Genomic DNA, 27,695 nt, shown 5'->3' with positions numbered 1-27,695 from the left:
TGTGTACATTCGGTTGCTTTTGGGTGGATATTCTGTATGTTTTGGTTGTCAGTCTGGTCAAAAATTTCATTGAAGGCTGCTATTTCCTTATTGATTTTGCTTGGATGATTTATCCATTGCTAATAAGGGTATTAAGGTACCTTACCGTTACTAAGTGTTGCTGTCTATTTCTGCCTTTAGCTTTATTAATATTTGCTTTTTAGGTGCTTCTGTGTTGGGTACTTAAGTATTTACAGATGTTCTAGCTTATTGTTGAATTGATTCCTTTATCAGTATGCCTTTATTGTCTTGTATAACAATGTTTTAAGGTATGTTTTGTCTGATATACATATAGTAACCCTAGCTTTCTCTTGGTTTCCATTCGTGTGGTTTATTTTTTTTTCTTTTTTAAAGATTGGTTTATTTATGCATACAAGAGCTAGGGTACAGGCCAGAGATGCGGGGGGTAAGAGGATTCACCAGAGACAGAGTGGGGAGCAGAACAGGCAGACTGAGTGAAATATACTGCTGAGGGGAGCAGCAGGCGTGACAGAAGAGGTCTGCTGTGCCATGTGGGTAGCTCCCTGGCCGGCTGGGTATAGCTTCATAGTGCTGTGCTTAACCCCTTGCGCCACCAGGGAGGCCCCCTAAGTTTCCTGTTATTTCTGTCTGCCTCTTTTTTCTTCCTCCCCAGCAGTCAGTGCTGCTGGATAGAAGTAGGTCCTTTCAACTGTGACCTGAGACGCCCAGTGTTCAGTCCTTACCAGCTTTGTTTTCCAACACCTGTGAGTGGTCACCATTGCAGGTGTTTTCGTGGAGCAGACCGACTCCTTGAGGTCCTCCTCCTATCTCCAAACTCATCTCTGCCCCACTCAGATGTCTTGCCTGGCTCTCCTGTCAGGCCTCACAAATCTTGTCAGTGGTTTTGTACTTTGACTCCCCACTCCAGGCAATGCAAGTGGGCCCTCTTTGGGTCTGTAGCAGCATCCTGCCCACTTTCTTTAGCATAGTTGGGTAAAAGTCTGACTATTTTGGTGTGTAGAGAGGCACTTTTGTTTGGTTATGACCAATAAAGGGAGAGTGAAATTGAATGACATTCAAATGCTGCTCTTGAAGGCTTAAGTATAAACGGAGATTCCAAGGCAAACGTCTGTATATGAAGAATTGTCCATGGGCTGTGGTGTTCCAGTAGATCACTTGTAGACTCTGGAAGAAGATTCCTGGTTCTTGGCATAGGAAATACCTCTCACTTAAAGCTGTTATTTGCACCCTAAAACAAGTAGCCCCAAGGTGAGAGAGAATCTCTAGTATTTTCATTTAATTCATCCCACCAATGAGTATTGGCTAATGTGCGAGGCAAGGTGCTAGGAGTGTATGTTAAATGGTTCTCACACAAGTTTGTACTTCTTGGTGCTTTTTATTTCAATTCTTTTGGCATAGCTAATGGTCAGAAAGTGAGTATATATACACATACAACTTCCTAAAATGGTTTTATTATTGGCCAGTCACTAACATCTTTATTTCGAAAGTTTGAACTGTGAAGTATGTCTAAAGTGCATTCTTGCAGCTAATCAATAGCAGCATGTTTTGTTTATAAAACCTGAAGAAATATACAGACAAGTCACAATAAAAAACAAAGCGTGATCCAGATAGATTCTTCCTTAATCAGCCAAGATAAACACTTGCACAAATTAGTCTGTGAGTAAGAAATATATATATATATTTAAAGGCATAAAAAAAGTTCATATAGCATTAAGAAGAGGATCCCTCTGCTACTCATACTGTATATGGCAAGGTCTGTAAAAATTTTGTTGAATCCTAGATGTCTTTGGAACCATAGAGAGATCGTGATCTAGCCAGTGTATCTGAGGTCTCTGATAATTGTCAAAGCTTGAAGAATCCTGACATGACTTTGGAGAAGTTGCCAACACAAGTAGTCTTTCATTACTGAGACTGTCACTTCATGGTTTCTTACGCCTAAAACATGAAAATCAGCATTTAGTGTTTAATTTGGCAAGTGATGACACATTAGCACATGCTAAAATGAGAAAAGTTCAAGTCCTTCTGAGAAATAACTCAGAAAATGGTTATCCAATTATTAAATTTAAAAAACACCTTTATCCTGTTACAGTGATTTTCCAAATTGTCTAAGGAATACATGTGTTAAAAATGGCACATAGGCTTATTATTTTAAGAGGGCTTAACTAATATGGGGGGGGGGCAAGTGGGTAAGAGGGAGGAATGGCATAGTATGTGTTTAAGAGGACAGTGTGATTACTTCCCAGTGAATGTGTGTAACAACTAAAGCAGGAAGAATAAACATGAAGAACTATCATCCTAGGCCTTAGCTTCCCCTTATAGGTGATCTCTGAAAGCTCTGTAAGCAATGGCAGAACATGAACAGGAGTGAGCAGTCTTTTATCACCTGCTGTTCTTGCTGCTCTAAATGCTCTTATTAAGCCCTCTGGCATTCTGAAGTAAACAAAACCATATATTTCCTCTTACCACAAAAATGGATGGTAGAGAGAAGGGAAAACACACAGACCTCAGTCGGTACTCACTTGGGTTGTGCATGATGCTGATATCCAGGCCCCAGCTGGGAGCCGGCTCTCATCTCCACGGCCACAGAACACTGATGGGTAAATCACAGAAGGAAAAGGTCAGTCCAACCAAGGTTTCTAATTCTGCAAAGACACCTATGTTATACTACCAGTCAGATACTGTAATTTATTTGATAATAGGCCACAAATATTGTGAGCTACAAGATAAATTTCCTCATTTCAGATAACGCAGAGGAAATTGTTGAGAAATTTAGTGGCCAAAGCTTAGCCTCCTGACCCTCACCTCTATGCCTCTTCTCAGGAATAATAGTTCTGCAAAGGAAGTTCTGTTCTGAAAAGATTCCCATTGCTTACGAATTTTTGTTATTCTAGGGTGATACTCTTGGGTGTTGTCCCTCTACACTGAAAACAGCTTTGAACTGAAAGTGCTATCAGATCTCAGCTATTCATAGAACAGGAAAGGCTACAGCTAAAACATGCAACCATCTTTTTCTTCTAAGCAGATTTAATTTTTACCCCTACCCTTGTTTCTACATCAGTCCATTCAGATTCTGTACCATCTGGTTGGGCAGGTGCTACTGTGGAAGATCTTCGTTTTCGACTATAGAAATAAAAGAACAATTATTTTTGCATCTGAGAAGAGGAAAATGTTAGACATAGGGAAATACCATATCCACACTCTTTATATGATATTTGTCAGAAATGAGCAGCTAGAAAATGACAGCCCTCCGTTTGATGATCACTCACCCTGTTGGTGATTCTTGTTTTAAAGTCTCAATATCAGTAAACTGAACAGATTGTCCGCCACCCCTTGTTTTATAAACATCACCCTAAAGCCAAGAGAAAAGTCAGTGTTACACTTTGATACATCCAAATATTAGACACATTTCAACTTGAACTTAGACTCCACTGTTTTGTAGAAATTCTCAACACAAAACCAGATGGTGCTTGTGACTACTGGGTGTACTATTAAAATAGTTTAGAAATGTAGATGTGACTATAGCTCACTAAAGTTCAATACAGTGTAATCAGTAATATAATTGCAGGAAAAATAAGTTTTTTAAATAGGTTGAACAAAAAGAATTAACTGTTACTGATCTGGAAATACTGAAATGTTTTAAGGCATTATGCTTTCTTCTCTGGGTATATCAGCCTCCTTCACATCCAAATGACAGTACAATCTTACTTGTGACTATAGTTACAAGAACCATCCTTTAACTTGAAACATTTTTTTTTACCAAGTCCTGTCTGTTCTGTCCCTGGTTGTTCATTGAGTCTGACCATAAGGAGATTTTACAGTGGTGAGAGTTATCCAAAGCCCTATATATATATTGATGTCAAATTTTTATCTTGAACTGCTAGAAATCAAAGGTAGAAGTTCTATTTTCAGTTTCTTTTTCTTTTTTTTTTAAAGCAGTGGTTAAAACTAAATATAAATTAACAGCACATAACAGATCTGGAATTTCTCTAGCCTGAGAATCTAAGCCTCATTCAATAGAAAGCAGATTTAGTCCCAGTTTAGCAGATTCAGAACTTTAGTTTTCTAGCAAACAAAAAGGTTATATCAAATACTCATTTATGTTCCAGTTGACACTGCCTGTATGTCAAAGGAATAGAAAAAAAATTTACTTTTTTGTATATATTTTTTCCTGTGTAAATTTGTTTTTACCTTAATTAGTTTAGTTTCAATCTCCCCATCGGAGGCTAGTTCCTGGTGGGTCAGCATGTACTTCTCACACTTAGCTAGTGCCTTTTCATTTGCAACAGACACTGTGATGGCATGAGGGACATGTGGCTGCATGACTGTTTCAGTTTGCACGTTAGAGGCAGGCTTATGAGCTACCCATCTGTCTCCCGCAGAGCGTGATCGTCTGTGTCGGAGACGAATTGGTGGCGCATTCTGATCAGGTTGAAAGAGGAATCAAGAAACAAGCATAACCCAGAATTAATTTAAGGGTATTATTAGAAGTGCAGCAGGTTTGGCTATGTTAGTTGGCGAAAATATCAAAACAAACACAAACCATTGCAAAAGCCAAATAAGTTATTCGAGTAATTTAAATGTTGTCTTTAAACACAAAACCAACAAACATCTTTTAACACAAGCTTGTATTATATTATGTACTCTACCAGGAATCTTCCCTTTCAACAAAGAATGAAAGGAAAAATTCTGGTAGTGCTGCTAGTGTATCCTACTTAGGTGGTATTCAGCATAAATAATTCACTTTGCATTCTCGAGCAAACCCCAATAACAGTGCCTACTATTGTGAGGTGATCTGCTAAGGCTATAACTATCAAAAGCATCAATAAGATCAATAACCTGAGCTCTAAACAAAAATCACTCCTTATACAAAGACAAAAACTTAAAAAGCTGAAGCAGCTATTTAATACAAAAACTAAAGAGCATAAGGTATAACATTAATGAGGATATAAAATACTTTTAAGTACTTTTCATATAAGACTGTAAAATCTCAAAACAGTGCTTAATGAAAAGTCAAACATATATAATTGCTAAAACATAGCAACTACTTTCCCCCAAACATTTGATAAAAATTCCAAGAACCAAAAAAGAAGCTTGTCTCAAGTCATCCTCTATCATGTAATTAAAAATTAGTTGCTTCCAGTCAAATGTCATGTAAATTTGGGGGAAAAATATTTCACATGTAATACATAGCTAACAGTTTTGAAGCAATGAGGAATGTTTGGAATTTGGAAACGGCTCCCATTTGTAAAACTGAAAGCAAATGAAAGTATCACAGGTCAAACTCTTAAAAATTGGTTAGGTATCAAGATCCCCATTTCAAAATGACAAAATCTGGAGAAGTGAGGCATTTCCCTTAGATAATTATGAGAAACAAGTGAAACACTAGTGACAACTCAAATCATGACATTACAAAACATGGGCAAAATAGTTTGCCCTAAGAATCCCTGAGGCTCACAGTAAGCAGGAAACTTTCCATCCTCCAGTGCCTGACTTCATGCTGAACAAGAAAATCTGGCTCTGGTCCATTTTGCAAAGATGATTGTTTTCTTGAACAACACTAAGCAGTAAGTAAATCTGAAACAAGTTCATAAAGATGTGTCCTTTACAAACTACTATCATTTATAAAGTAAATGATACAAGATTTCCTCCTCACGAGGTATAAATTGTTCAATCTACCTGACATTTTTGAATGACAAACCTAGAAGAAACAGAGATACTAAGCCTCAACATTTCTGCTGCACTTCTAAAGAGATTCTGGTTTCAAGTGAGAAGTTAAAGGATCTCTAGTAAATCCTCTTAAATATCTCATAGCCAGATTAAGCATTATTCATTTTAATCAAGTATAAGTAGGGTCTTAAGTAGTTTTTAGTCTAGAAGCTTCATGAAATCAAGGGGATTTATTAGAGTTGATCAGAAAGACCAGTCACCATAATTTGCTCCCTAAAAAGATCTAAAGCAAAATCTGCAAAGCAAAGAACTTTCAAATTTGCCTTGGTAAATACCTTATGATTCATCACCATCCCTTAATAATCAGGAATGCAGGCCCACCTCAGTGAAATTTATATCCTAAATTATACAAAGAATCTAAAGTAGATATTTACTATAAGATTGATTTGTTCACGTGAGAAATTCTTCAAGAAAATCCTCAAGATTTTACTACATGTAAATTCACAATATGAACATGGTCCATTTTTTCAGAATTAAAGGAAAATTCTATTAGTCCTTAAGAAAATATAAACACAAATCTGCTTACATACCCTTGAATGAGGCAGAGCCCTTGTAAGTTGAGATAAAGGTCTTGAGATTAAAAGCAATTTTTTGGACATGCAAACCATCGGTAGTTACAAAACAAGTGGCCTTGACTCAAAAAAATCAAAAAAGGGACATGAAGAGGGCTCTTTTATATTAAGAGATTAAAAAACATAATTACATGGAATACATTTTTTAATAGGATCCTTATTGGGATGACTAGCAGAATGTAAAAGGAATGTATATTAGGATATTTAAAAGTTTGGGGAAACAATTTTTAAAATAGTCCAAAAACAGCAAAAAAAATAAAAATTTATTTTGGGGAAGGGAAAACCAAAAGGGAAAAGTGAAAACTGTTTTAAGGCATTCCTCACTGGCTTTGTGAGTTCTCTCTGGCTTATGCAAATGATGACTCGGTGTGCTCATGTCACATGCATGACCATGAGGCACCACTTCTGTTGCCAAACATCTTAATTAGGCTTTTCGGATGAAGAGCTAGGCCTCAATTTCGTAGTCATTTGATCTTTCAAATTAACAAAAATTAGACCATGTTTATGTTAGTTTACCCATCTTTCCATTGAACTTCCTAACCTAGTTCTCAAACAAACAAGCAAGCAAACAAACAAATGATTAAAATCTATTGCTACAATGCTTAAAATTAATACTGGCACCAACCCTGTGGCAATGATCCTCTTCTATTTCTATCTCACTTCTGAAAGTAGGAACCACCTCCCTGCCTTCAGTCCAGTACATCCCTCGCCTTCTGTCTGACACGACACAAGTTTTACTTTGTCCTGGCTCCTGCTGCCTACGCCTTGCAATAGATGTGACATTGAGAGGTGTGTTGTACGGAGGTATTTTCTGCTCCCATTCCGAAATACAGGAAGCTACAGAAATGCTGCTGCAAGAGTTAGAGCGCCTATGTAGCTGTGGCTGGCTCATGAGTTGCTGGCCGTTGGAAATCTGAGCAATATAGTTACTAGAAAGCTAAAAAAATTGAAAAGAAATTAATGAGCAAAACTGTAAAACAATTCGTTACTCTTCTACATTTTATCACATGAAGATATCTGCACTAAATTACTATAACTAATACTAAATTTATAGATATAAAAGTTTTAGAACTATAAGTAAACTGTAAAACAGAAAACTGATTCTCACAGAAACTGTCACTTAATCTGAACAGATTTTCTCTTGTACTCATTTATAAGACAACTACAATAACTTACAGGTACAGGTGATGGAGACACAGATCTCTGAGTAACCCTTTCTCTATCCCGCTCCCGAGAGGGTCTCTCTGGCTTTTCAGTTTTGGGTTCGGTAACAATAGCCTTCAGTTGTTTCAGTTTTTCATCTTTGACCCAGAGTTTATTTTGCATCTCCAGCTGTTTGGCTGCCACTCGACGTTCCTGCAGGTTATCAAGGGTAATATTATTCCTATTCAACTATACCAAACAAGCACACCCAGATTACCTAACATTTTATTTCCCAAATTCTCATAGTTCACTCAGGAAGTTTTGCAGTTCTTCCTGAGTGAACTATGCTTCATAATGCAATAAATTTGTCATGAAAGAGAATAAACTGAATAGTGCTAACTACTGCCACCAAAACCTTACCCCAGACAGACACTCAAAACACTAGTTTAAAATACTATCCATCTCGGGCCTCCCCAGTGGCGCAGTGGTTGAGCGCTGGGTTGCGAAGCTGCCCGCAGCCTCTGCAGCGCCGGTTCGATCCCCGGCTGCTCCCCGGCCACCGGCGGAGGATCCCACATGGCGTGCAGACCTCTCCTGCCGCCCGCTGCTCCCCTCAGCAGTGTCCTTCGGTCCTTCTGCCTGCTCTGCTCCCCGCTCTGGCTCTGGTGAATTCTCTCACCCTCCCGCGCTTCTGACTGTACCCAGTGCTTGTATAAATAAATAAATAAATCTTAAAAAAAAAAAAAAAAAAAAAAAAAAATACTATCCATCTCGGGCCTCCCCAGTGGCGCAGCGGTTGAGCACTGGGTTGCGAAGCTGCCCACAGCCTCTGCAGCGCCGGTTCGATCCCCGGCTGCTCCCTGGCCACCGGAGGAGGGTCCCACATGGCACACAGACCTCTCCTGCCACCAGCTGCTCCCCTGAGCAGTGTACTTCAGTCCTTCTGCCTGCTCTGCTCCCTGCTCTGGCTCTGGTGAATTCTCTCACCCTCCCGCACATCTGAGTGTACCCAGTGCTTGCATAAATAAATAAAAAATAAAAATAAATCTGAAAAAAAAAAATTTTTTTTTTTTTTAAATTAAAAAAAAAAAAATTAAAATACTATCCATCTCTAAGGTAAGCACTGCAGATGACACTCACGCATTCCTTCTCCCACTTCATTGTTGTTTCTGTCACCATGCCTTGCCACCGGGCTTCTAATCTACGTTTGTCAGAAAATTGTCGCTGAAGTTTCTGATTCTGGGTTTCAAGTTCCTGCTGCAGGTTGCGTTTATCTTCTTCATAGATTGTAGTTGTTTTCTCTAAAATCTCAATCTGGAAAGTTAGATGAGTATTTTGTACGTAAACATTTCATGTAGTTACAAAATCTCACAATCATGCTTACACAGTTTTCCTCTTAAATTTCACCTGGATTTCTACCTCCATTCCTAGTGAAAGACTTCTAAACAAGTTCCTTACTAAAAGACAAAATTATAGTATTTCATGTGAAAATTAACTTCCCCCTAAAATTAAGGTGTAAAACTATTTTTCAAGGCTGTTTTCCAAATAGTGAACATAGAATAGAGATTAGCTTTTCTCTAGAATGAATGTGTACTCTGTAAATAATACCCTATAAATGACAGGACAAACACATTGAAAGTTACTGAGTGAAAAATCAAGTTGTTACCAAAGTTTAATCCTAGTCAGACCTCTAGAAGCCCATTTGGGCATTGAACATTCTCTTCAGTTGCTAAAATCTAAGTCATAAACTGAATATGCTTTTCACTCCCATTTCTTTAGGGTGAGATGAAGATTTATCAATAACTGAGAGCTGTGGTAAGCAGAGGTTACAGGGCCTTGGAGCAGAACAGCTTAGTCAGAGGCCAGCGCTAAATGGCCAGCACATACATCCACCATAATAATGTCATAACAAACCTTATATTCTAAGGTTTTGTTTTTCTTCTCCAGTCGTTCTATTTCCAACTTCTGTCCCGAGATCACCTTTTCTTTTTCATTTAGTTTTCCTTGAACATAGTTTTCTTTATTTAAAACAGCATTGTCAAACTCTTGCAACAAAGCTTTAAAAGTAATAGCTGAAACGAAAGCATTCAGGTCAAGTTTACTCCAATTTTAAAAATAAACAATGAAATCAATTTTTATTAGCCAGCACTATATAAGATGTAGCTGTGCAGCAAATCTCTCTTTTAACAAGTTTGGGAGCAAATTAAAATTTAGTTTTCAAATCTACAAAAAAGACATTCCATAGATACTTCCTGCTTATTACTGAAAAAAAGATTATTATTAAATTTTTCATTTTGCATCATAGAACCCCTTTTCCAACCCTATATAGTAAGCTTCTTTGAACAAAAAAATGCAAAAACAAAAGTGACACTAGATTTAGTCAATTAGATCCTAGCTGAGCCCCTATTATACCAAATACCACTAACTTCTTTCTCATAAAGACAAAATGAATTAATGGTGATAAGGAGGCATAAATACATATACTGAACAGTTATTGTGACTAAGCCACTCTTCTACATGATTTTAATACCTTATCTCATCTTGACAGCATCCTCTGAAGTAGGAACAATTACAATCCCCATTCTGCAGACAAGGAAACTAAAACATAGAGGATTAAGTAATTTGTCCCTAAAGAGTAACTGAGATTTTATAAGTGTCTTGCAAATAACTGGTAGGAACTAGAAACAAAGTAACTATTATTCCTTTGTGTCCACTTACTAACTTGAAAAAAGGGAGAAAGTACACAACCAACTTTTTATTTTGTTTTACTTTTTAGAATAGAGAAAAGCTATGGAGAAATTTCTACCCATCTAAATAATTAATACCTTGAGCATGTAAAAATGCAAAGATAAAGTCACCATCCTTAATGATCTACCCCACCACGGAACTCAAGATTCACTGCAACTTTCTGGTGTTTAAATGATTGCAGCTTATGCTGTTAAAAAGAAAATGACAGTGGGCCTCCCCGGTGGCGCAGCAATTGAGCGCTGGTTTGCGAAGCTGCCCGCAGCCTCTGCAGCGCCAGTTCGATCCCCAGCCACCGGGCGAGGGTCCCACATGGCGCGCAGACCTCTCCTGCCACCCCGCCCGCTGCTCCCCTCAGCAGTGTACTTTGGTCCTTCTGCCTGCTCTGCTCCCCGCTCTGGCGAATTCTCTCACCCTCCTGTGCTTCTGACTGTACCCAGTGCTTGTATGTATGTATGTATGTATGTATAAATAAATAAATAAATCTTTTAAAAAAAAGAAAATGACAGGCCCAAACTGGAGAGCCAGGTGCTAAGTCCACCAAAACTTAATTTCTAACCTAACTGGTTACAAGCCCTATACAGTTTCAGTCTCTTCCAGGAATGGAGTCCTATCTGGTCCATATGAAATTTTCTGGTGAGCATCAATAAGGCAAGCTTTTCCATTCCCCAAATGAAGGAAAATGAGCTCATCAGTCAATCTCCATTCCCCACATGTAGGTTACCTGAGCCTGAATTAATTCCCTCTTCCCTTGTATCTTACCCTTTTCTGCCTATGAAAAAACCTTTGATTTTATACAGCTTTTCCCAGTGCCTTCCTACTGGCTGGATGGCATGCTACCACTGACAAATTACTTAATAAAAGCATAGATTTTTAAAAATTAACTCAGTTGCATTTTTATGATTTAAAAAGGCTCTTACCTTGTTTGTTAAACTCATCTACCATCACTTGTCGTAGGTGATGTCGTTTTTCTAATGCTTCAATCAGCCTGGGAAGAGTGTGCTCATCATTAATATCCAAAATTTCACATGATGGCAGAGGTGGGAAACTCTGTAGAACCACTTCTGTAACCAGCAGTTCTGTGTTGAATATAAAAGAAACAGCCTATTTTAACAAGTTAGCACTGTGATTAAAGCCCTGGTCCAAATAACTAATTTTTGTGGTGTCATAATCAGATACTTCTTAAAAGTTATAAAAAAGAAAAAGTGAGGGGGGAGTATAGTGATGATATATAACAAAAGAAATCTCATACTTTGGTTCAGATTTTTTTTTTTTTATTCTTAAGGGGAAGAGATATAATTCCCTTATGTAAAATTGGTTCAAAGGAGAAAAAGGCTAGTCAGTGGGCAGATGATGTCGTAACACCAAATCATACCATCTCCAACTGGACCGCCCCGAATCTGGTTTCTGTATCTCCTCCCAGGTGTTAGACCACATATTGCCTTGTCTACTGGTCTTGCCACTTCAACTTCTTGGGTCACTTCTGCAAATCTCATAACTTGCTGAGATTATAAAAAAGATTGGTTATTAGTTCACTTATATAACCAGTGGTTTTGTATCAGTTTCTTAAATGTTCAAAATGTCATTATCCACATTAAAATAGTTGTTTTTGCTAGAAAAACTGAGCTCTAAGGATAAATAAAAATTACCAAGCTTTCTTCATAATCTTCGGCCTTTGGATTCACACACACAATCAGGCGTACTTTTCCTTCCCCATCGAAGTAGTTCTTGAACAGATGGGTTAACTTTGAATCTCGATATGGAACCATCTATAAATACATCCAAATCCAAAAATCATAAGGCAAAAAATGCACACAAACAAAACTAGACAAATGATCAAAGATTGTCGCTTACCTTATTAGTTCCATACATTTGGTTTTCTCTCAGGACTTCCATACATGTTCTTAGAGTCATTAGTGACTGATTAATGTTACCTTGCAGAAAAGTACACAAAAAAAATATTTGAAAACAATAGAAAAGGCATTGTGGCCAGTCAGCCTGTAAACATCTGCTTCATAGAACTATTAGATAGTAATCACAAGTAACAGGGTCTAGTGGTTCAATTTAAAGAGCTGCGCAGGAGTGGTCTGGTAGTATTTTAGGAATATTTTAATAGCAATGTTTCAGAAGACGTGAAATACCATGCCCTTTGGGGGGGTCTATCAAAAGGGTACCACTAAATGTAGCATTACAGTTCATGGTGCCTAGTATTTCTTCTAAATCTTAAACTTTGGAAGCGTGTATTAAATGCAGATGATTAATATCACATTAAAATACTTTTTCTAAAGCATGGCCATTTCAGGCTACATTTAAGTCAGAAGCCAACCATTTCCTCTGAGTTTAACCAAGGATTCCTTAGGTGACACACTTGTTATATCTCTGACCTCTCACCTCTTGTTTGGATTTCGAGAGAAGGCAGTCTGACAAATTAAGCTCCAATGATGCAGGAGATCTCAACTTACATAGTCCCCCAAAGTACATAAAAATTTGTTCATTTTGGAACCTTGATTAAGGTCACCTAAAGGCACACATTTTCATCCTTGGCAGCTTTTCAAATGCAGGCCTGTCTGTACCCCTGTGTTATTCCATGATGCCTGATTTCTACATCTTAACCTAGCTCACAGTTGGCTCGTGTCTACCATACTCTCCAGAACACATAGTCCTGTTAACAGACATCCTGCATCCTTACGCCTCTCAAAGAATGACCCTGACGGCCAGGGGTTCTTCACAGGGGGTCTTCACAGGGGGTCCATCTTGTTAAAGGGTACGTTTCACGAAATCTCCATGACTGGTTGGATGGAAAGTAAATTATGTCTTTATTTTTACTGATCTCTGAAACTAGCAACTCCTTTAGTGATATATGAATGCTTGTGAAAAAAAAAATCACCTATGATTTTAATCAAAAGCAAATATTTTTACAATACCTTTACTGTATGAGAAATGTTTTAAGAATACTTTTTAAAATGTATTTCATTCTAATTAGTTTCCTTTTAACCCTATGTATTTTATATTTTATTTTCAGAAATATTCTAAGAAGTGTGCGATAGGCTTTACCCTGCACCATGACGCAGAGACCTGCAGCCTTACCCTTTATCTCCCCAGGAGGGTAGTGCTACCCCCCACACTTTTTTGGTAAATGTTGCTTGTTTTCCCAAACATGATGTTTTATAAAAATGGTAAGCAGAGAATGGCCAGCAACATTTTCCTGTTTCCTTGCTGCTGCCTTCAAATGTTCCCCCTACTTGCCCGTTCTTAGGTCATTTTGGTGTCTCCACAGAGGAAGCCTGGCACGTACTGTCAGACAGCCCCATATTCAACTTCTGCAAAACCTCTCTTTACCATTGTAAGCTGTACAACCAAACCCAATGCAATCCCAAACCTTACCACTCAAAACTGCACCACCTCTAGGTGGTCTTATATACCATATGCCCCAGCCAGAGTCTCCTTTTCTAGATCTCACGACCTGACTTTTGTCACCCCTGTTCTTCATCCATAGTAAGTGATAGTGCTTTCTGGTTTTTCTCCCCCAAGGTTGATATCAGAACCCTTAGATTTGTACTGTTTTGTTCCCAACCCAGCTAAACTTTTCCATCAAGGTTAATCCTTCCTCTATCATCTCATATAGACATATACAATGTGTGCATGTATATTTTAGTCATTTCCTAATCCCTCAAGTTGCCTAGCTACTACCACCTCTCCTTCCTGGGCTCTTTATGAGCCCCTGAGGGGGTGTGAGCCTGTTCCCCTGAGTCACATCACAGTGTTGTAAACCAGTGTTACCTCAATAAAGGGAAAAAAATTAATCATTAAATCTCTTTAGCTGTTCCTCAAGACGCTGCTCTCAGCTATTCCTTTCTGTGTTCCATGAATAATCTCATGTCCCCCATTACTTCAAGCACTTCTCTGTTGGCAAAATAGTAAACCTCAACTCCTTATCTCTCTTCCAAATCCATGTAACTCTGCATCCAATTCTGGGGCACTTCCACTTGAATGGCAAGACCATAGCCAACACAAAGCACATTAATTGCCAACCTGCACCGTCAAACTGCTGCTACATCAGAACCCTTCTTGATTTGTCCTCTTCTTTACCATATCAGCCAATTCCTAACTACCTGTAGTTTTATCAGACCTTTGCCTCCAGATCACACAAGAGTTAATCTGAATTACTGCAAAAGACTCCTGACTACTTTTCATTATCTCTAGACTTGCCCTTGGTAAACTAATTCTCTGCACTGCAAAAATCTTTCATTGATGTTAAGGGGACACTGTAATAGTAGAAAGACACAAGTTTGCATTTGAACCTAGACTCCAATTTTGAGAAAATAATTTAATCACTCCCAACCCATTTCCTTACCTGAAAAATGGGTGAAGAGTCCCAAAAATTCATAATCAAGAAACCAAGCCTATTCATAGTAGATGATACATACTACTTCCTTGGTAATTGGTAGCTATCATTTTTCCTTCACAACAACATTAATATCTTTTTAATGACAAGGATCTTCATAACTGTGCCTCTCAGTTGCAACATGTTTACCAACCCCCACCCTCCACTTCTGCTACCCTGACCCCTCCTTTATTCTCCCAGGACTTGGTCTGTTTAATGACAGAGGCTACCGCCTCTGTCAGGGATGCTTCAATATTATCCTTCATACAACTTACTCCTCAATTTAAAAGCCCATGACATCTTCCCCTAACCCCTCTTAGGCACACATCCCCATCTGGATGAAACACCTACTCTAGTCTCACAGCACCCTTTGGTCACTTCATCACACTCTACTGAAACCCCTAGTCCTCTGCCTGTCTCTTGTACTCATAGGGCAAGGCTCTATCCTTTACATTGCTCAATTCCGGGCACACAAGTAGGTACTCAATAAATGTTTTTAACATTAAACTTAACATGAATGACTATAATAAATGAAATGTTTAAAAAAAAAAAAAACCCACAGATTTCCCTTCAATTGGATTTTGTGTTCAAAGATTTTGCTCTACCTCCCGAAACTGATTTTACTGCTATGAATTTTGGAGTAACTATTAAATCATGTAACTTTAAGAAAGTAGTACTGATAATACTAAGTGTGTACACACGCACTCTCTCTTTCTCTCTCTCTACACACACACACACATATATATATAAAAGAGTCATTCAATCTGAATATAACTTACTGTAGTCACTTTTCCTCATTATGAAAGAAATGGGTATTATAACTGAAGAAATAGCACAGACCACTGAACTTGGCCTCTAATTGATCACACTGATGAGTTACACTTGAACCATCTATCAATAAACAGATGAAAAACTGGTACTGCAAGTTTTTTAAAATTTCAGCAATAAGTAGCAAGTGCTCAGCTCTGCTCACCAGCTTCCCGTAATCTGTTCCCCTCTGCTTTTGTCCGGTTAGTTCTTTCACTTCCAGCCAGATCTACCAAGGACAATTGGCTTATGGTGATTTGTTCTTTTTCCTGAAAGGAAGAGCAATCATAATGCTGATAAAGTAACTTTTACAATGTCCTTTAAATATATTCAAATCAATAAATTATTAAGTCTTAGGAATATATTATTTGCACAATACAAAATCTATAGGATACTTGCTTGGAGGGAAAAGTCTGCTAAACATATAAGGTAAATATACTGGTGACATAAATGACAATTTGGCTAGCGTCTGGTCCACGTTATACTGTAAGTTCCATGAGAGCAGGACCTCTGCCTTTCAATCACTGGGCCCAGCACCTTGGACATGCCTAGCACTCACCAGGAGCTCAATAAATGTCTGCTAAATAGTCTATCATCGATATTTAATGATACAACAATTTCATAATACTTGAATAAAGTCAAGAGGTTCATAACTGATACTTTAATATTAGATATGATTCAAAGGAAATCTGGTATATACGGAGGCTTGACTTGGAAGCATTTTCTAGCTAACATTTATGGAACACTGTCTATAAGCCAAGCATGGGACTAAGAACTTCACATGCATTACCTCCTTTAATCCACACAATGAGTTTACTACAGTTATATCAGAAAGCTAGTAAGTTAGTGGGAATCAGAATTCAAATCCTGGCTGTCTTCTGTACCATGCTGTACCATCTCCTCATGCCATCTAGAAACCTGCATGATACTATGATTTCATGATACATTTTGAATGGAATTATACTTTAATAGCTTTAAGTTATTAAATGATTTATATCCAGGCTCAAATGCTGTAACTAACTGGCAGAAGCTTTGTGGTATGACTGGCCCAACAGTAAATAGTGATCAACAGATGGGGGGACCCTACTGGCCTCTTGGCCAAGAGAAGAATAATTTAGTACTGGCCATCTCTGGTTTGTACCATTAAAACCGTTAACTGAATTTCCTCATAGAAAATGAGCCTTTGAGATAAAATAGGGAATCACACATTCTTCTTATTTTATCTCCTTTATTAAAGAGATAAAGATCTGTAAACCTTTCTCACAGCAAAATTCCAGGTTCTAAGATTACTTTCCCAAAACAATATCTAGTGGAACAGTTAAAAAAAGGAATCACCTGCCTACATATTAATTCTAGAGCAGTCTTCATTTGCAATGAAACCTCCCTTGATAGAACCCTAATTCTAAAAATAAAAGATTCAGTTAGAACAACAACAACAACAAAAAGCCCACACAGTACTTTCTTACCTGTAAGACATTGTCTCCATCTGCATCCAAAGGGGCCTGAACTAACTTAATGTTGAACACGCTATGGGAACGGCTCGACTCACGATTCAAATGTGTGTTTGCAATGCGTCTCTTTTTCTGACCTATGAGAACAGATAAATCATCGATCAACTGGAACTCAATCATTTCAGTATAGATGCTTTTTTACTACACCACAAAATATTACTATAAATTATAGTAGCAACTCTCAGGGTTACAGTTATCATTTTATATTTTTCTAATTCTAGCTTTATTTCTAACCTTTCCAGAAAACTTCAAAAGCCTCCTCAGTAGATTTCACTTCTACTTCTGTACATCCTGCAACATACATGTTATGGTTCTTATCTTCACGAAGCATTTTAGATTGTGGAATTCTATGGGGAAAAAAAATATTAGTTTCCTAAATTAGGAGCTACTAATAACTTAAAACTGGCACTAAAATGCTGAACAACATGACATCCATTATTATAATGGGAATAAGTCTAAGCAAGACCCCAGAAAAAAGATAAGCGTATTAGGATAAATATATGGATGTATAGTCAAGATTAGCTTTATAACAAGATAACGGGAACCTATTTTGTTTGAAAAACTTTGCTCTAATTTGATCTAAGCATAGGAAACAACACTAAACAACTAGAGATCAAAGTAGTAGTGGAACAACATCACATGCACAGGGTTAGCCTCAAAATCTAGCATTTCCCTAATTTCAAAAGCTCACTAAGAACTGGTTCTGACCTCCATGTCAGCAAAAAACATTCAGAGCAAGTTTGGTATATACCAGGAGTGGCAACTTTTCAAAGTGGCTGGCAGGGTGGGTTACGGTGGGAAAGGTTGCTGCCAGTTCGGTGTCAACCTTATGAGTGGTGGGATAGAGACACCTGAGCCGCCATCATTCAGTAAAGGGCAGACTTCCTGGGAAACAAAGGGCTTAGAGATAGACGCCTGCCCAGTGCAGATGAAAAGCCACCAACATGCAAACATGCCAACTACTAGTATAAGCCTTCTCCTAAAGAAAAGAGTCCACCACATACATAAAATCTGTGCTCCTCATGGGCATGCTACAACTGTTCCACCTAGTGAAGGAAAAAGGAAGTTACTGTCTCTACAGCAGCCAGCTTACAGGATGCATGCAGAGGATGTACCTCACTGCTAATCACACTGTACCCCTCCGCGTGTAATATTTTGTCATTGTACTAAAAAACCCTAATCATTAACCAGATTAAAAAGGCAAGCTAACTGGCACCCTAAGAAATTAAATTCGTATCTCAGTGCCAAATAAGCACCTTGTGAGCTCATTAGTTACCAGAAAGGTTACAAGACACACAGACAAGTCAGACTTCCTTTAACTACATACAACCAAGACAGACTCCTTTGGGAAAAATCTCACCTAGAACAAACCAAACAGAAACATAGCACGAGCACAGACATGAAACTGGTAACAATATCACAAAAGTTAAGGAAAATAGGTATACACAAACCTGAAACAAATGGGAAAGTATAAAGTTTTTAATGTAAATAGAAGAGGATATATGGATATCTGCTCTTTGTCTAATGCTTTTCTAAAACTAGCCATTTCTCCAGTAATGTTCATTTACACATACACACCAGTTAAATAAGACACAGGTCTTCATGTTATTTATGACCCTAACAAAGACAGCATAGGAGATAAGAACTAAACCATTAGCTCAAAAACAGGAAGCTAATTTTAGACAGGAGATTCTAGAGTTCATGATAACATAAATGCATATTCATTATTTGTGATCCCAGGCTATAATTGGTCTATACTCTGAGCAGGGCAAGACCCAAAGAAATCTAAGTAGTCATCTAATGCTGGTGAAATGACAATACAGACGTCACCCTGTGTTAATGATGGAAGGGCTATGATTATTAGTTGTACAGACAACAGCTTTAGGCTTCACTCTATAGAGAGTACCAAGACACAATGGTGAAAGAGGCTGTGAACTCCCAACATTACAGGTGTCCGGGTTCTTGAAAGGTAAGCCCAGGGCATGTCCATATGGACACTTCCCTTTATGGTGAAGGCCCTTCTCAGTCTAGCCCAAGGCCTAAAGTTTTCAAAAACTTTATATATCAGATAAATTTTCAGGTCTCTCGAGCTATCGTAACCCACTGGTTCCCTAATAAAATTGCACATCTGGGTAATAATAAAACTATTCATTGAACATCAACTACATGATATACAAGTAATGTTTCATTCTGAAAACAAAAGTATTACCTCATGTACAGGTGAGGACACTAAAGCTCACTGAGGTGAAGTGACTTCCCCAAGATGTAAGCAGCTAAGAGCTTCCTTTTACTTAGGTTTTACTTACTTAGGTTTTATGGGATCAAATGGCACTTCTTCCAATAAATCATATATGTAATTGTTATATATTTCAATATAAGAGACAAATACACCATAGACACTATCTTCATCAACTTCGTCTGCTCTGCAGAATTCTTGTACATTTATCATATCTGCAAACTCTGGATCTACTTGTCGTCTGAAAAAAGAAAAAAAAGCCAAATAGTCTGATCTTAGGCATTGTGAGTCAGTATTAAAAGTGAAAGACCAGGGCCTCCCTGGTGGTGCAAGGGGTTAGCGCTGCAATATGAAGCAATCAGCAGCCTCCACAGCATGAGTTCAATCCCCAGCTGGCCAGGGAGCAACGCACATACATGGCAAAGAAGATCTCTCCTGTCTCGCCCACTGCTCCCCTCAGCAGTGTATTTCAGTCAGTCTACCTGCTCTGATCCCCTCTCTGTCTCTGGTAAATCCTCTCACCCCCCACATCTTTGGCCTGTACCCCAGATCTTGTATGCATAAATAAATCTTTAAAAAAAAAAAGTGAAAGACCATGAGACTAGAAGATTAAAACATAAATGACCTGCCATTACAATCAGAAATGTGAAAGTAACTTCATTCACACTCAAGAGTGAGCCAACAGCACACCCATGTCCTCCCAGACACACAACTTTGACTTTTACTCTCTCTCCTACCTAGGCATACCTCAAACCAGAGGCTGTAGGGCAGTTTGCTCAAAATCAAAGAGAACTTCTGAGCAAATAAACTTAAGAACGTTCCTTAGGGCCTCCCTGGTGGCGCAGTGGTTGAGCACTGGGCTGTGAAGCTGCCTGCAGCCTCTGCAGCGCCGGTTCGATCCCCGGCCAGCTGGCAAGGGTCCCACATGGCGCGCAGACCTCTCCTGCCCCACCTGCTGCTCCCCTCAGCAGTGTATTTCGTCAGTCTGTCTGTTCTGCTCCCTGCTCTGGCTCTGGTGAATTCTCTCACCCTTCCGTGCTTCTGACTGTGCCCAGTGCTTGTATAATTAAATAAATAAATAAATCTTAAAAAAACAAAAAAAGAACATTCCTCAACTTTGTGCTCACTAAAGTCAGCTGTCAGAACAACTTTTCCACTTCACGTTTGCCATTTCCTACGCCTGAAGAAAACAGACAGGGTTCCCTTAGGCCAAGCTATACGCAAATGCAATCCCTTACTTGCTGGAGGGGGTCTTTGGATTGGGCATGGCTTCTCTCTTCTGCCGTTCTAATAAGGCATCAACTTCACACTGTATGTCCATGCTATTCCTGTCATTAGATTTAAAAACCTGAAGTGGGGGCAAAAAGCAGATGATGATTCTTAAAACTTGACTTTAGTGAGAAAACACATTTAAGAAAAAAACATTTAATATTTTTAAGCACATTTAAGAGATTTCAAAATGTATGCTGTGCTTTACTTCTCTACACTACTGTACCACAGGCATCTGGGATCCTGTGTCCGAAAATGAAATGATCACAACACAAAGGAATTACACTTACATATCGTTTAGCTTGGAAAGAGCCTATACTGTTAAAGATCATGTTCAAACAACGAGGAAGCAGCCCTCCTTCCCCTGGAGAACCAGTCATTGTGTGAGTTTTTCCACTTCCTGTCACACCATATGTAAAAAGGAGACCTATAATGCAGCAAGACACATGGAGTTACACATTAAAAGTCATACTGGATTTATCTTAAAGACCTCCACTTGTACTATTTCTTCACTGTATTGAAAAAAAAAAAAAAACAACAACAACAATCAGGGCCTCCCTGGTGGCCTAGGGGGTTAAGTCTCAGCACTTTCACCAAGAAGGCCCACCATGGATGGCAGCCTGAGTTGGATCCCCAGCCACGGAGCTACCCACATATGGCTCAGCAGACCTCGCCTGTCTTGCTCCCTGCTCCCCTCAGCAGTGTATTTCAGTAGATCCCCCTGTTCTGCTCCCCACTCTGTCTCTGTGAATCCTCTCACCCCCATCTCTGGTCTACACCCCAGCTCTTCTATGCAAAAATAAATGAAATCTTTATAAAATAAAATTAAAAAACAAAAAACGCTATTTAATTCAGTTTAATACCATCCTGACAAATTAAAGCTGAACTGAAGGTCAAATGTAAACCAAATAGGCAAACATCAATTAAGTTTCATCACAGGAGGAGAAAAAGGAAAACCCAGCGAAATGCCAATAATCCTACCATTTTTGCCATGAATGAGGTCATCTACCAAGGGGTTAGCCACAACATCAAAGAGCTCCTTCTGGGTCGTATGAGTGCTGAATACTTGTTTAAATGAATACTGAGTCTGTGGAGAAGGAAAAATTAAAAGCACATAAATGCTATCCCACTGTATCTACACTAGAAATACATGTGCTAAAACTTACAGAGATATCTTTGTAAACACTTAAGATACAGACATACTAAGAAAAAATACGGTCTTTAAATTTGGAACCCTTAAAAAAGTCATAATACATGTAATTTATACTAATTATAAATTGGTAGATACTTAGTCATATTAATGAACAAAAGATACCAAATCTCAGGTCTATCTAGCTTCATAGATGATGGCTGATTTTAATTAAGTGGCAAAGATTAAAAAGGTATTAAAACAATTTGGTCAGATTGAACATTCTCAAACTACTTCATATACTATTTTACTGCCTTTTTTTTTTTTTCTTTATAAAGGTCATTTAAAAATGGCATAGCATCGTAAAACCAAGTGTTCTGATGTGGTTTGTTAAAACCAGAATTGAACTCTAAACAGAATCTCTTCTGAGTTCTTATATACATTTTAAATAAATTGTAATAAGTTATTTTAGATAAATAATAGGACTAATAATCTGCCTGATAGACCACTAGCATCCCCTAAGAGAAAGTGACCTTGCCTCAATCCTTGCCTAGTATAAGTAACTTCCTGTCCTGCCCCCTTCTCCCTATAAGTCTTTTATTTTGTACAGCTCTTTGAAGCTCCTCTCGATCTGGTAGATGGAGTGTTTGCCCCATTCATGAGTTGCTGACTAAAACCTATCTTTAAAATTATTACAGTGATTATAATTGCTTCTGTGGGTTGCGTGACGTTCTTGCAGTTTTTGCCTCATTAATGTCAAAGCTAAGTTTAGTATATGAGTGTTCACTGGAATTTATTATGGATTATAGCCTTTGTCAAATGGCCCCTTTTTTCCCATTTTGTGCCTGCCGAGATATCAGTATCATGACCCTAGTGTCCCAAGCACTGCCTTAGCATAGCAGAGTATTATTTCCTTCTTATAACCTCTGATCTAGGGACTATTAATCATATGTTCATTTTTTATAATGTGTTAAAAATTACACAGCTAGGCTAACACTCAACTTTGTGGTAGTTTTTAATTTCAGTCCTATAAAAGAGCTTTAGAGTTCATAAAAGAACAAAGAATCTTAGAACTGAAAGGATCCATAGAGGATAGCGCCAAGAGGTTAATCAGAGGACTTCCAAGTCTTCATCAACAAATTCCTCCTCTCCAGTGAAGAAAAATGAAGCCCAAAGGAGGAACTTGCACAAGCCCACAAAACTAGTTAGTGTCAAAGCCATTTCTAGTCCAGTGCTCTTTCTACTGCCTCTGTCTGAAACAGAAGGCAGTGAGAACTTTTAATCCCCACTAAACCTTTGTACTGTTTATACATTACTTGAAATTAAGTCTAATAAGTGAAATTCAGTAAGTCCATTCTCAACAGTTTTAAATCTTCAAAGGCTCACTCCTACATGAAGCCTTCCTAGTCCATTCATTCATGCTTAATCCTTACTTACTGAGTTTTGGGAAAATAGGACAGATAATAAGGTATAGAGCCCTTACATCCCCTTACATTATACCAGAAGGAAGAGACCATAAATGAGTAAATAAACCCATAAATTGTGGTAAATGCCATAAAAGCAGCACTCGGAGTGTAGACCAGAAGAGGAGGAGGTAGGGGCTGCTACATCTGATAGGGTTATCTAGACACACTTCCCTGAGAAGATGATGTCAATTTCGGCTGAAACCTGAAGATGAGGAGCCATCCATGCTGAAACCCAAGGGAAAAAGTCCAGGGCAAGGGAATAGCACTGAACAGGATTCTGGCTTATCCAAGGAACTCAGAGGATTCAGTGAATACTCAATGAGGGTGAAATGACAGGAGAGAGATGAAGCAGGCAGGATTTTGCCAATTTAAAGACTTTATTCCTTGAAAAGTTTTAGTCAGGAAAATGGTAAGGTCTGACTATGGTTTAAAAGATGGTTCTGGCAGCTCTATGGAATATGGATAAGAGAAGATTCAGAGTGGAAGCAGGTAGTCCAGTTTGGCTTCCGCATGGCCATGTCAGTACCGACAAGAGTGTGGTCAGACACTGATACCCCTGGGAAAACTGTTTTCCGGTCTAGGAGGAAATCAATACAGAAACAGTAAATGTTCAGAAATTTGGGTAACCACGGGACATGTAGTTAATGGATTACCACAAGGTTATACCATTCAGCAAAACTGTAAAATGTATTGGTCATCATGCATTGAAAATAAAAAGCTATTTCTTTACCATAAATAGCTTGAGAAACACTGGTCTCAGGGCCCCAGACTAGTGTGTTGGCAATGGAGATAAAAACAAAAAGCACACCTTGGAGTGGAACAGATAGAATCTATTGAAGAACTGATACGAGGGAAGACAAGAAAAGTTAGGAACAGGGTTTCTGACTTGAACAAAGACAAATAGTGGTGTCATTTATTGAGAAGACTAGGAAGGAATGATTTAGAGGGGCAAACAAGAATTCTTTTCAATAAAATTTGAGATAACGATGTGATATCCAAGCAGAGATAACAAGTGTATATTCAAGTTTAGAGCTAGAGAAAAAGCTAGAGATTAAACTTTCAGAATTATTACCATATAATCAACATTTAAACCATGGATAAGTATAGTAAGAGAAAAGAACCCTGGGCATAATACAACCTAGCATTTAGAAGTTGGAAAAGGAAGAAGAGCCAGCAAAGGGTGACGAGATGAGAACCTGGAGAGTTAGAGAGAGGAAAGAGCTTTCAGGAAGGAGGGTGCAGTTGAGAATGGATCATAATGAGGACAAATAGGTGTTCATCAAATTAGCAGTAAAGGGGCCACAGGTGGGCTTTACACAAATGTGTGAATGGCAGCTGGGAAGTGGAGACATGTTTGAGATGCACCCCTTGCGCATCCTCAGAGCCATCTCTTCTAGTACACTGTCTTTCTGTGTTCCCTAACTGAGGGTTACTAGTTTACCATTTATGTCCCCAACTAAACTGTAAGCTCCATAAAAGTAAGGACTGTGTCTTTTGTTATTTTTAAAACTCTCAACTGCCAGGTTAGTGCAGGATATCTGTTGAACTAAACTCACTTTGCTCAATATTTTACTAAAAACATTTTTGAAGAGATTGATACAAATACGCAATACCTATTAAATATTTTAACTTCCTCACATGAACTGTGTTTGTGTATAAAACTGCCCAGCATAATCATAACCCACATTACATGATACCTAACATAAGATTTAAAAACAATATCCAGCACAAGCAAAAGCAATCCCCTGACTGCAGTAGACCAAAAGTGTCTGTACACCCAGAAATTAAGTGGTGGTTATAGTAAAATATATAAGTCTTTCATAAAAGTGGAAACACGTGCATTCTGTTCAATTTAAAAAATGGAAAAGCCATGCAGGAATGAACATTGGGTAAAAGCAGCTTGGTTCCAATAAGAATACCTCCTTATAGTCTCCATTTCGGTTGAGTCTGTAACCCTCAGGAGTATGAAGCTGAAGGGTTGTGCTATTGATCACTTCTATACAACTCTCCTGGTCAGGAAAGCCCAGGGGGCGCACCCGGCAGTAGACCTGAACATACGAAAGGCACTTAGAGAAAAAAAGGTTGACTTTTTACCTAGCTTCAGTTATGCTTCCTATTCATTCACGCCATAAACATTTGGTTTCAATTTAAAAGATCTATATCAACTTAGTCCTATGAAAACCAAAATCTGCTACTCAGCATTGTGAAATGCAGATATATTCTATAGGTTTTAAATGTACATAAAAACACATTTTGATAGCAAAAACATTTAAATGCACAGCTTATGTTCACTGTAATACTGCTACAAATTTAACAGTTATACTTTACTAATAAAGAAATCTCTAAAAATAACATCATACAATGAGGATTATTTGCAACTGGAAGTGGATGTCAATTAAAACTTGCCAGCTTCACACATATATAAAGCATAAGATCAGAAATTATTCTTCTCTGTGATAAAGTGGAGGAAAAACTATTCAGCTCTATATAAAGCATCTGGTTCCCTCAACTCAAAGAAAAATATTTTGGTACCAATGAAGGGGATTGTTAAACTATCCCAGAGCACATCAAACTTCTTTTATTTGCCTTTTACTTTTAAAAGCAAGTTCCCAGGCCTGAAACTAGTGAAGTACATACATATTCAAGAAGTACAGTATGAAGTACATACAATTATGAGTAGTCAATCATTAGGTTGAATTAAACTTTTCTCTACCACAGTCTTTTTGAAATTTGGTTTCTTCATGAAGTGTGCTATCTTAGCAAAAACCATCCTGAAGATAGGCTGCCCATCCAAACAGAAATTGCCCCTTGCCCAGGGAACATGAAGAATTTTCTGGGATAGCTGAAAAATATTTTTTAGTATCTAACTTTTCAAATTATAGTCCGGTACAGAAAAGTTGCAATAGACAACCAACCAGAATTCTTTTTACTGTACTAATTAATCCTACTTCCACAGAAACAAAATTTCAAAGCTAGAACCAGCCTTACCCACTTAAAAATTCTTTGCATCTCCACACCTCAGTCACTTCCAAACATACACATGAGAAAAGGACTGAAGGAAGAATATACACACATAAATTCACACATCTTACCCCAACTGGGTCTTTAAGACTCGTTTGGGATCCTTTTTTCCCTAAAGGTTTCCTGGGCGTCTTAGTCCTCCTGGTCATAGATTTAAAAAAAAAAAAAAATGGTTTCAATTCAACACTGGCATACCATATCCTTACTTGTAATTCATATAGACTGTCCACCAAGATCTATAAAATTATGCCTTGCCAGTTCCAAAATACTACTCCTTCCCCATAACATCAATTAGAATTAGATTAGAAGAGTGTTCTTGGTATTCATAAAAAGTGGTTACTAAGTGTAGCTAGTTTTTGAATGGTTTTATATTTAAAATAGCTTCCATAAGCAACAATTTTACAGAGACAATAAAAATGTGAAAAAACTAATAAAAGTTTTAGTTATTAGTTTTTTATTAATTTTCAAATAAATAAAATATAAATAAATTTTTATTAGTTTTCAAATAAAAATTTGAAAAAAACTACCACAGTTATCTTGAAAGGCATTTGTATAAATGCACACACACTGAAGCAACAGCCATTACCAAGAAATACTGACAAGTGACTAACTTCAATAAATTACAGAAATGCAGTTGAAGGAATCCATTCATTCATCCAGATTTAGGTCAGTACTCTTAAGAATCCTCAAACTATCATCCTTTGTTCCCAAACAAATGTGGCAATAGAAGAGATTTTGATTTATTTCACCATTTCTTTAGCTTGCCACTTCCCTACACACAACACACACACCTCTACAGGCTAGAGAAACGGTTAACACTAAAATTACTGTCTTGGTGTATAGATTATTATGGCCCAAATATTTCCTCAACATTTGAAAAAGAAGCAAATTAACGTTTGAAGTGAAAAATATTATGGTAGGTTTACTTAAACTCAACTTAAAAAAAAAAAAACAAAAAACTAAAATATCGATGCTGGCCTCTTAAGAACACAAGTTGCTTTCTGCAAACGACGAGCTGCTACATGATGAAACCAGAACGCGAACCCTTTGAAGAATTACTTCTTCAGCCAGCAGCGGCCAAGGCACGAACTGTCAGGGGCCCAGAGGAATGTGGGAGGGTGCATCTGTGCAAGGGCGCGGGAGGCCAAAAACCCAGCAAAAGTCACCGGGTCATGGACCGGCGGAGTCTCCCCTTCCCGCCACCGGGAGAGGCTAGGACCCCGCAGAGCTCGCGGCCGGCCCGGCTTCCGGGGTGGGTCCCCCCGAGCAGCCCAGAGCACCACACGCTCCCACTCGCCCAGCGCGACGACCCCGACCTCTGCCGTCTCCCCACCCGCGCTGGGGGCGCCGCTGCAGGCAAGCCCCGGCGCGGGCCGGCCCGGGACAACCACCGCCCCCTGCCGCCTGGGGCCGGCGGCCCGGCCGCGGGCGGGAAGGCGGCGCCCCGGGCTCCGGGCGGCGGGAGGCGGCACGGGCGGGGCTCCCGCTTTGGGGGCGCCACTCGGGGGCCGCGGGCTGGGCGCGGAGGGCTCTGCCCGCGGGCGGCGGCGGCGAGAGAGGGCGCCCGGCTCCGGCCGGCGGCCTGGTACTCACGCTGGCTTCATGGCCGCAGGCTCCGTGACGCCCGGACGCGCGCGCGGGGCGCCGGGCTCGATCGGGAGGGC

General features: G+C 38.9%; 1 protein-coding gene across 3 annotated transcripts; it reads right to left on the bottom strand.

Moving 5' to 3' along the window:
* Positions 1 to 1,359: 1,359 nt before the first annotated feature.
* Positions 1,360 to 27,695, bottom strand: KIF23 (kinesin family member 23). Of its 3 annotated transcripts, XM_037502814.2 has the most exons (23): positions 27,625 to 27,695; positions 26,103 to 26,172; positions 24,930 to 25,058; positions 21,397 to 21,502; positions 20,706 to 20,842; positions 20,385 to 20,494; positions 19,217 to 19,387; positions 17,145 to 17,257; positions 16,866 to 16,987; positions 15,566 to 15,668; positions 12,063 to 12,142; positions 11,858 to 11,977; positions 11,584 to 11,710; positions 11,129 to 11,287; positions 9,378 to 9,535; positions 8,604 to 8,777; positions 7,497 to 7,676; positions 6,946 to 7,257; positions 4,210 to 4,440; positions 3,288 to 3,370; positions 3,063 to 3,141; positions 2,541 to 2,611; positions 1,360 to 1,956 (listed from the first exon to the last, which is right to left on the bottom strand). In XM_037502814.2, the coding sequence occupies exons 1-23, from the start codon at positions 27,633 to 27,635 to the stop codon at positions 1,941 to 1,943; spliced, it is 2,862 nt and encodes a 953-aa protein (XP_037358711.1). In that variant the 5' UTR covers positions 27,636 to 27,695; the 3' UTR covers positions 1,360 to 1,940. The 3 variants fall into 3 exon arrangements, with proteins under 3 accessions (XP_037358711.1, XP_037358712.1, XP_037358713.1); XM_037502815.2 differs by lacking the exon at positions 4,210 to 4,440; XM_037502816.2 differs by lacking the exon at positions 6,946 to 7,257 and having other exon boundaries at positions 27,625 to 27,694.

The sequence above is a fragment of the Talpa occidentalis genome, unplaced genomic scaffold, assembly GCF_014898055.3.
Source record: "Talpa occidentalis isolate TD23 unplaced genomic scaffold, MPIMG_talOcc4v2.1 talOcc4.11, whole genome shotgun sequence".
Lineage (NCBI taxonomy): Eukaryota > Metazoa > Chordata > Mammalia > Eulipotyphla > Talpidae > Talpa > Talpa occidentalis.
Note: the sequence above shows the minus strand (reverse complement) of the source record. Positions and strands in the feature narration are given on the sequence as shown.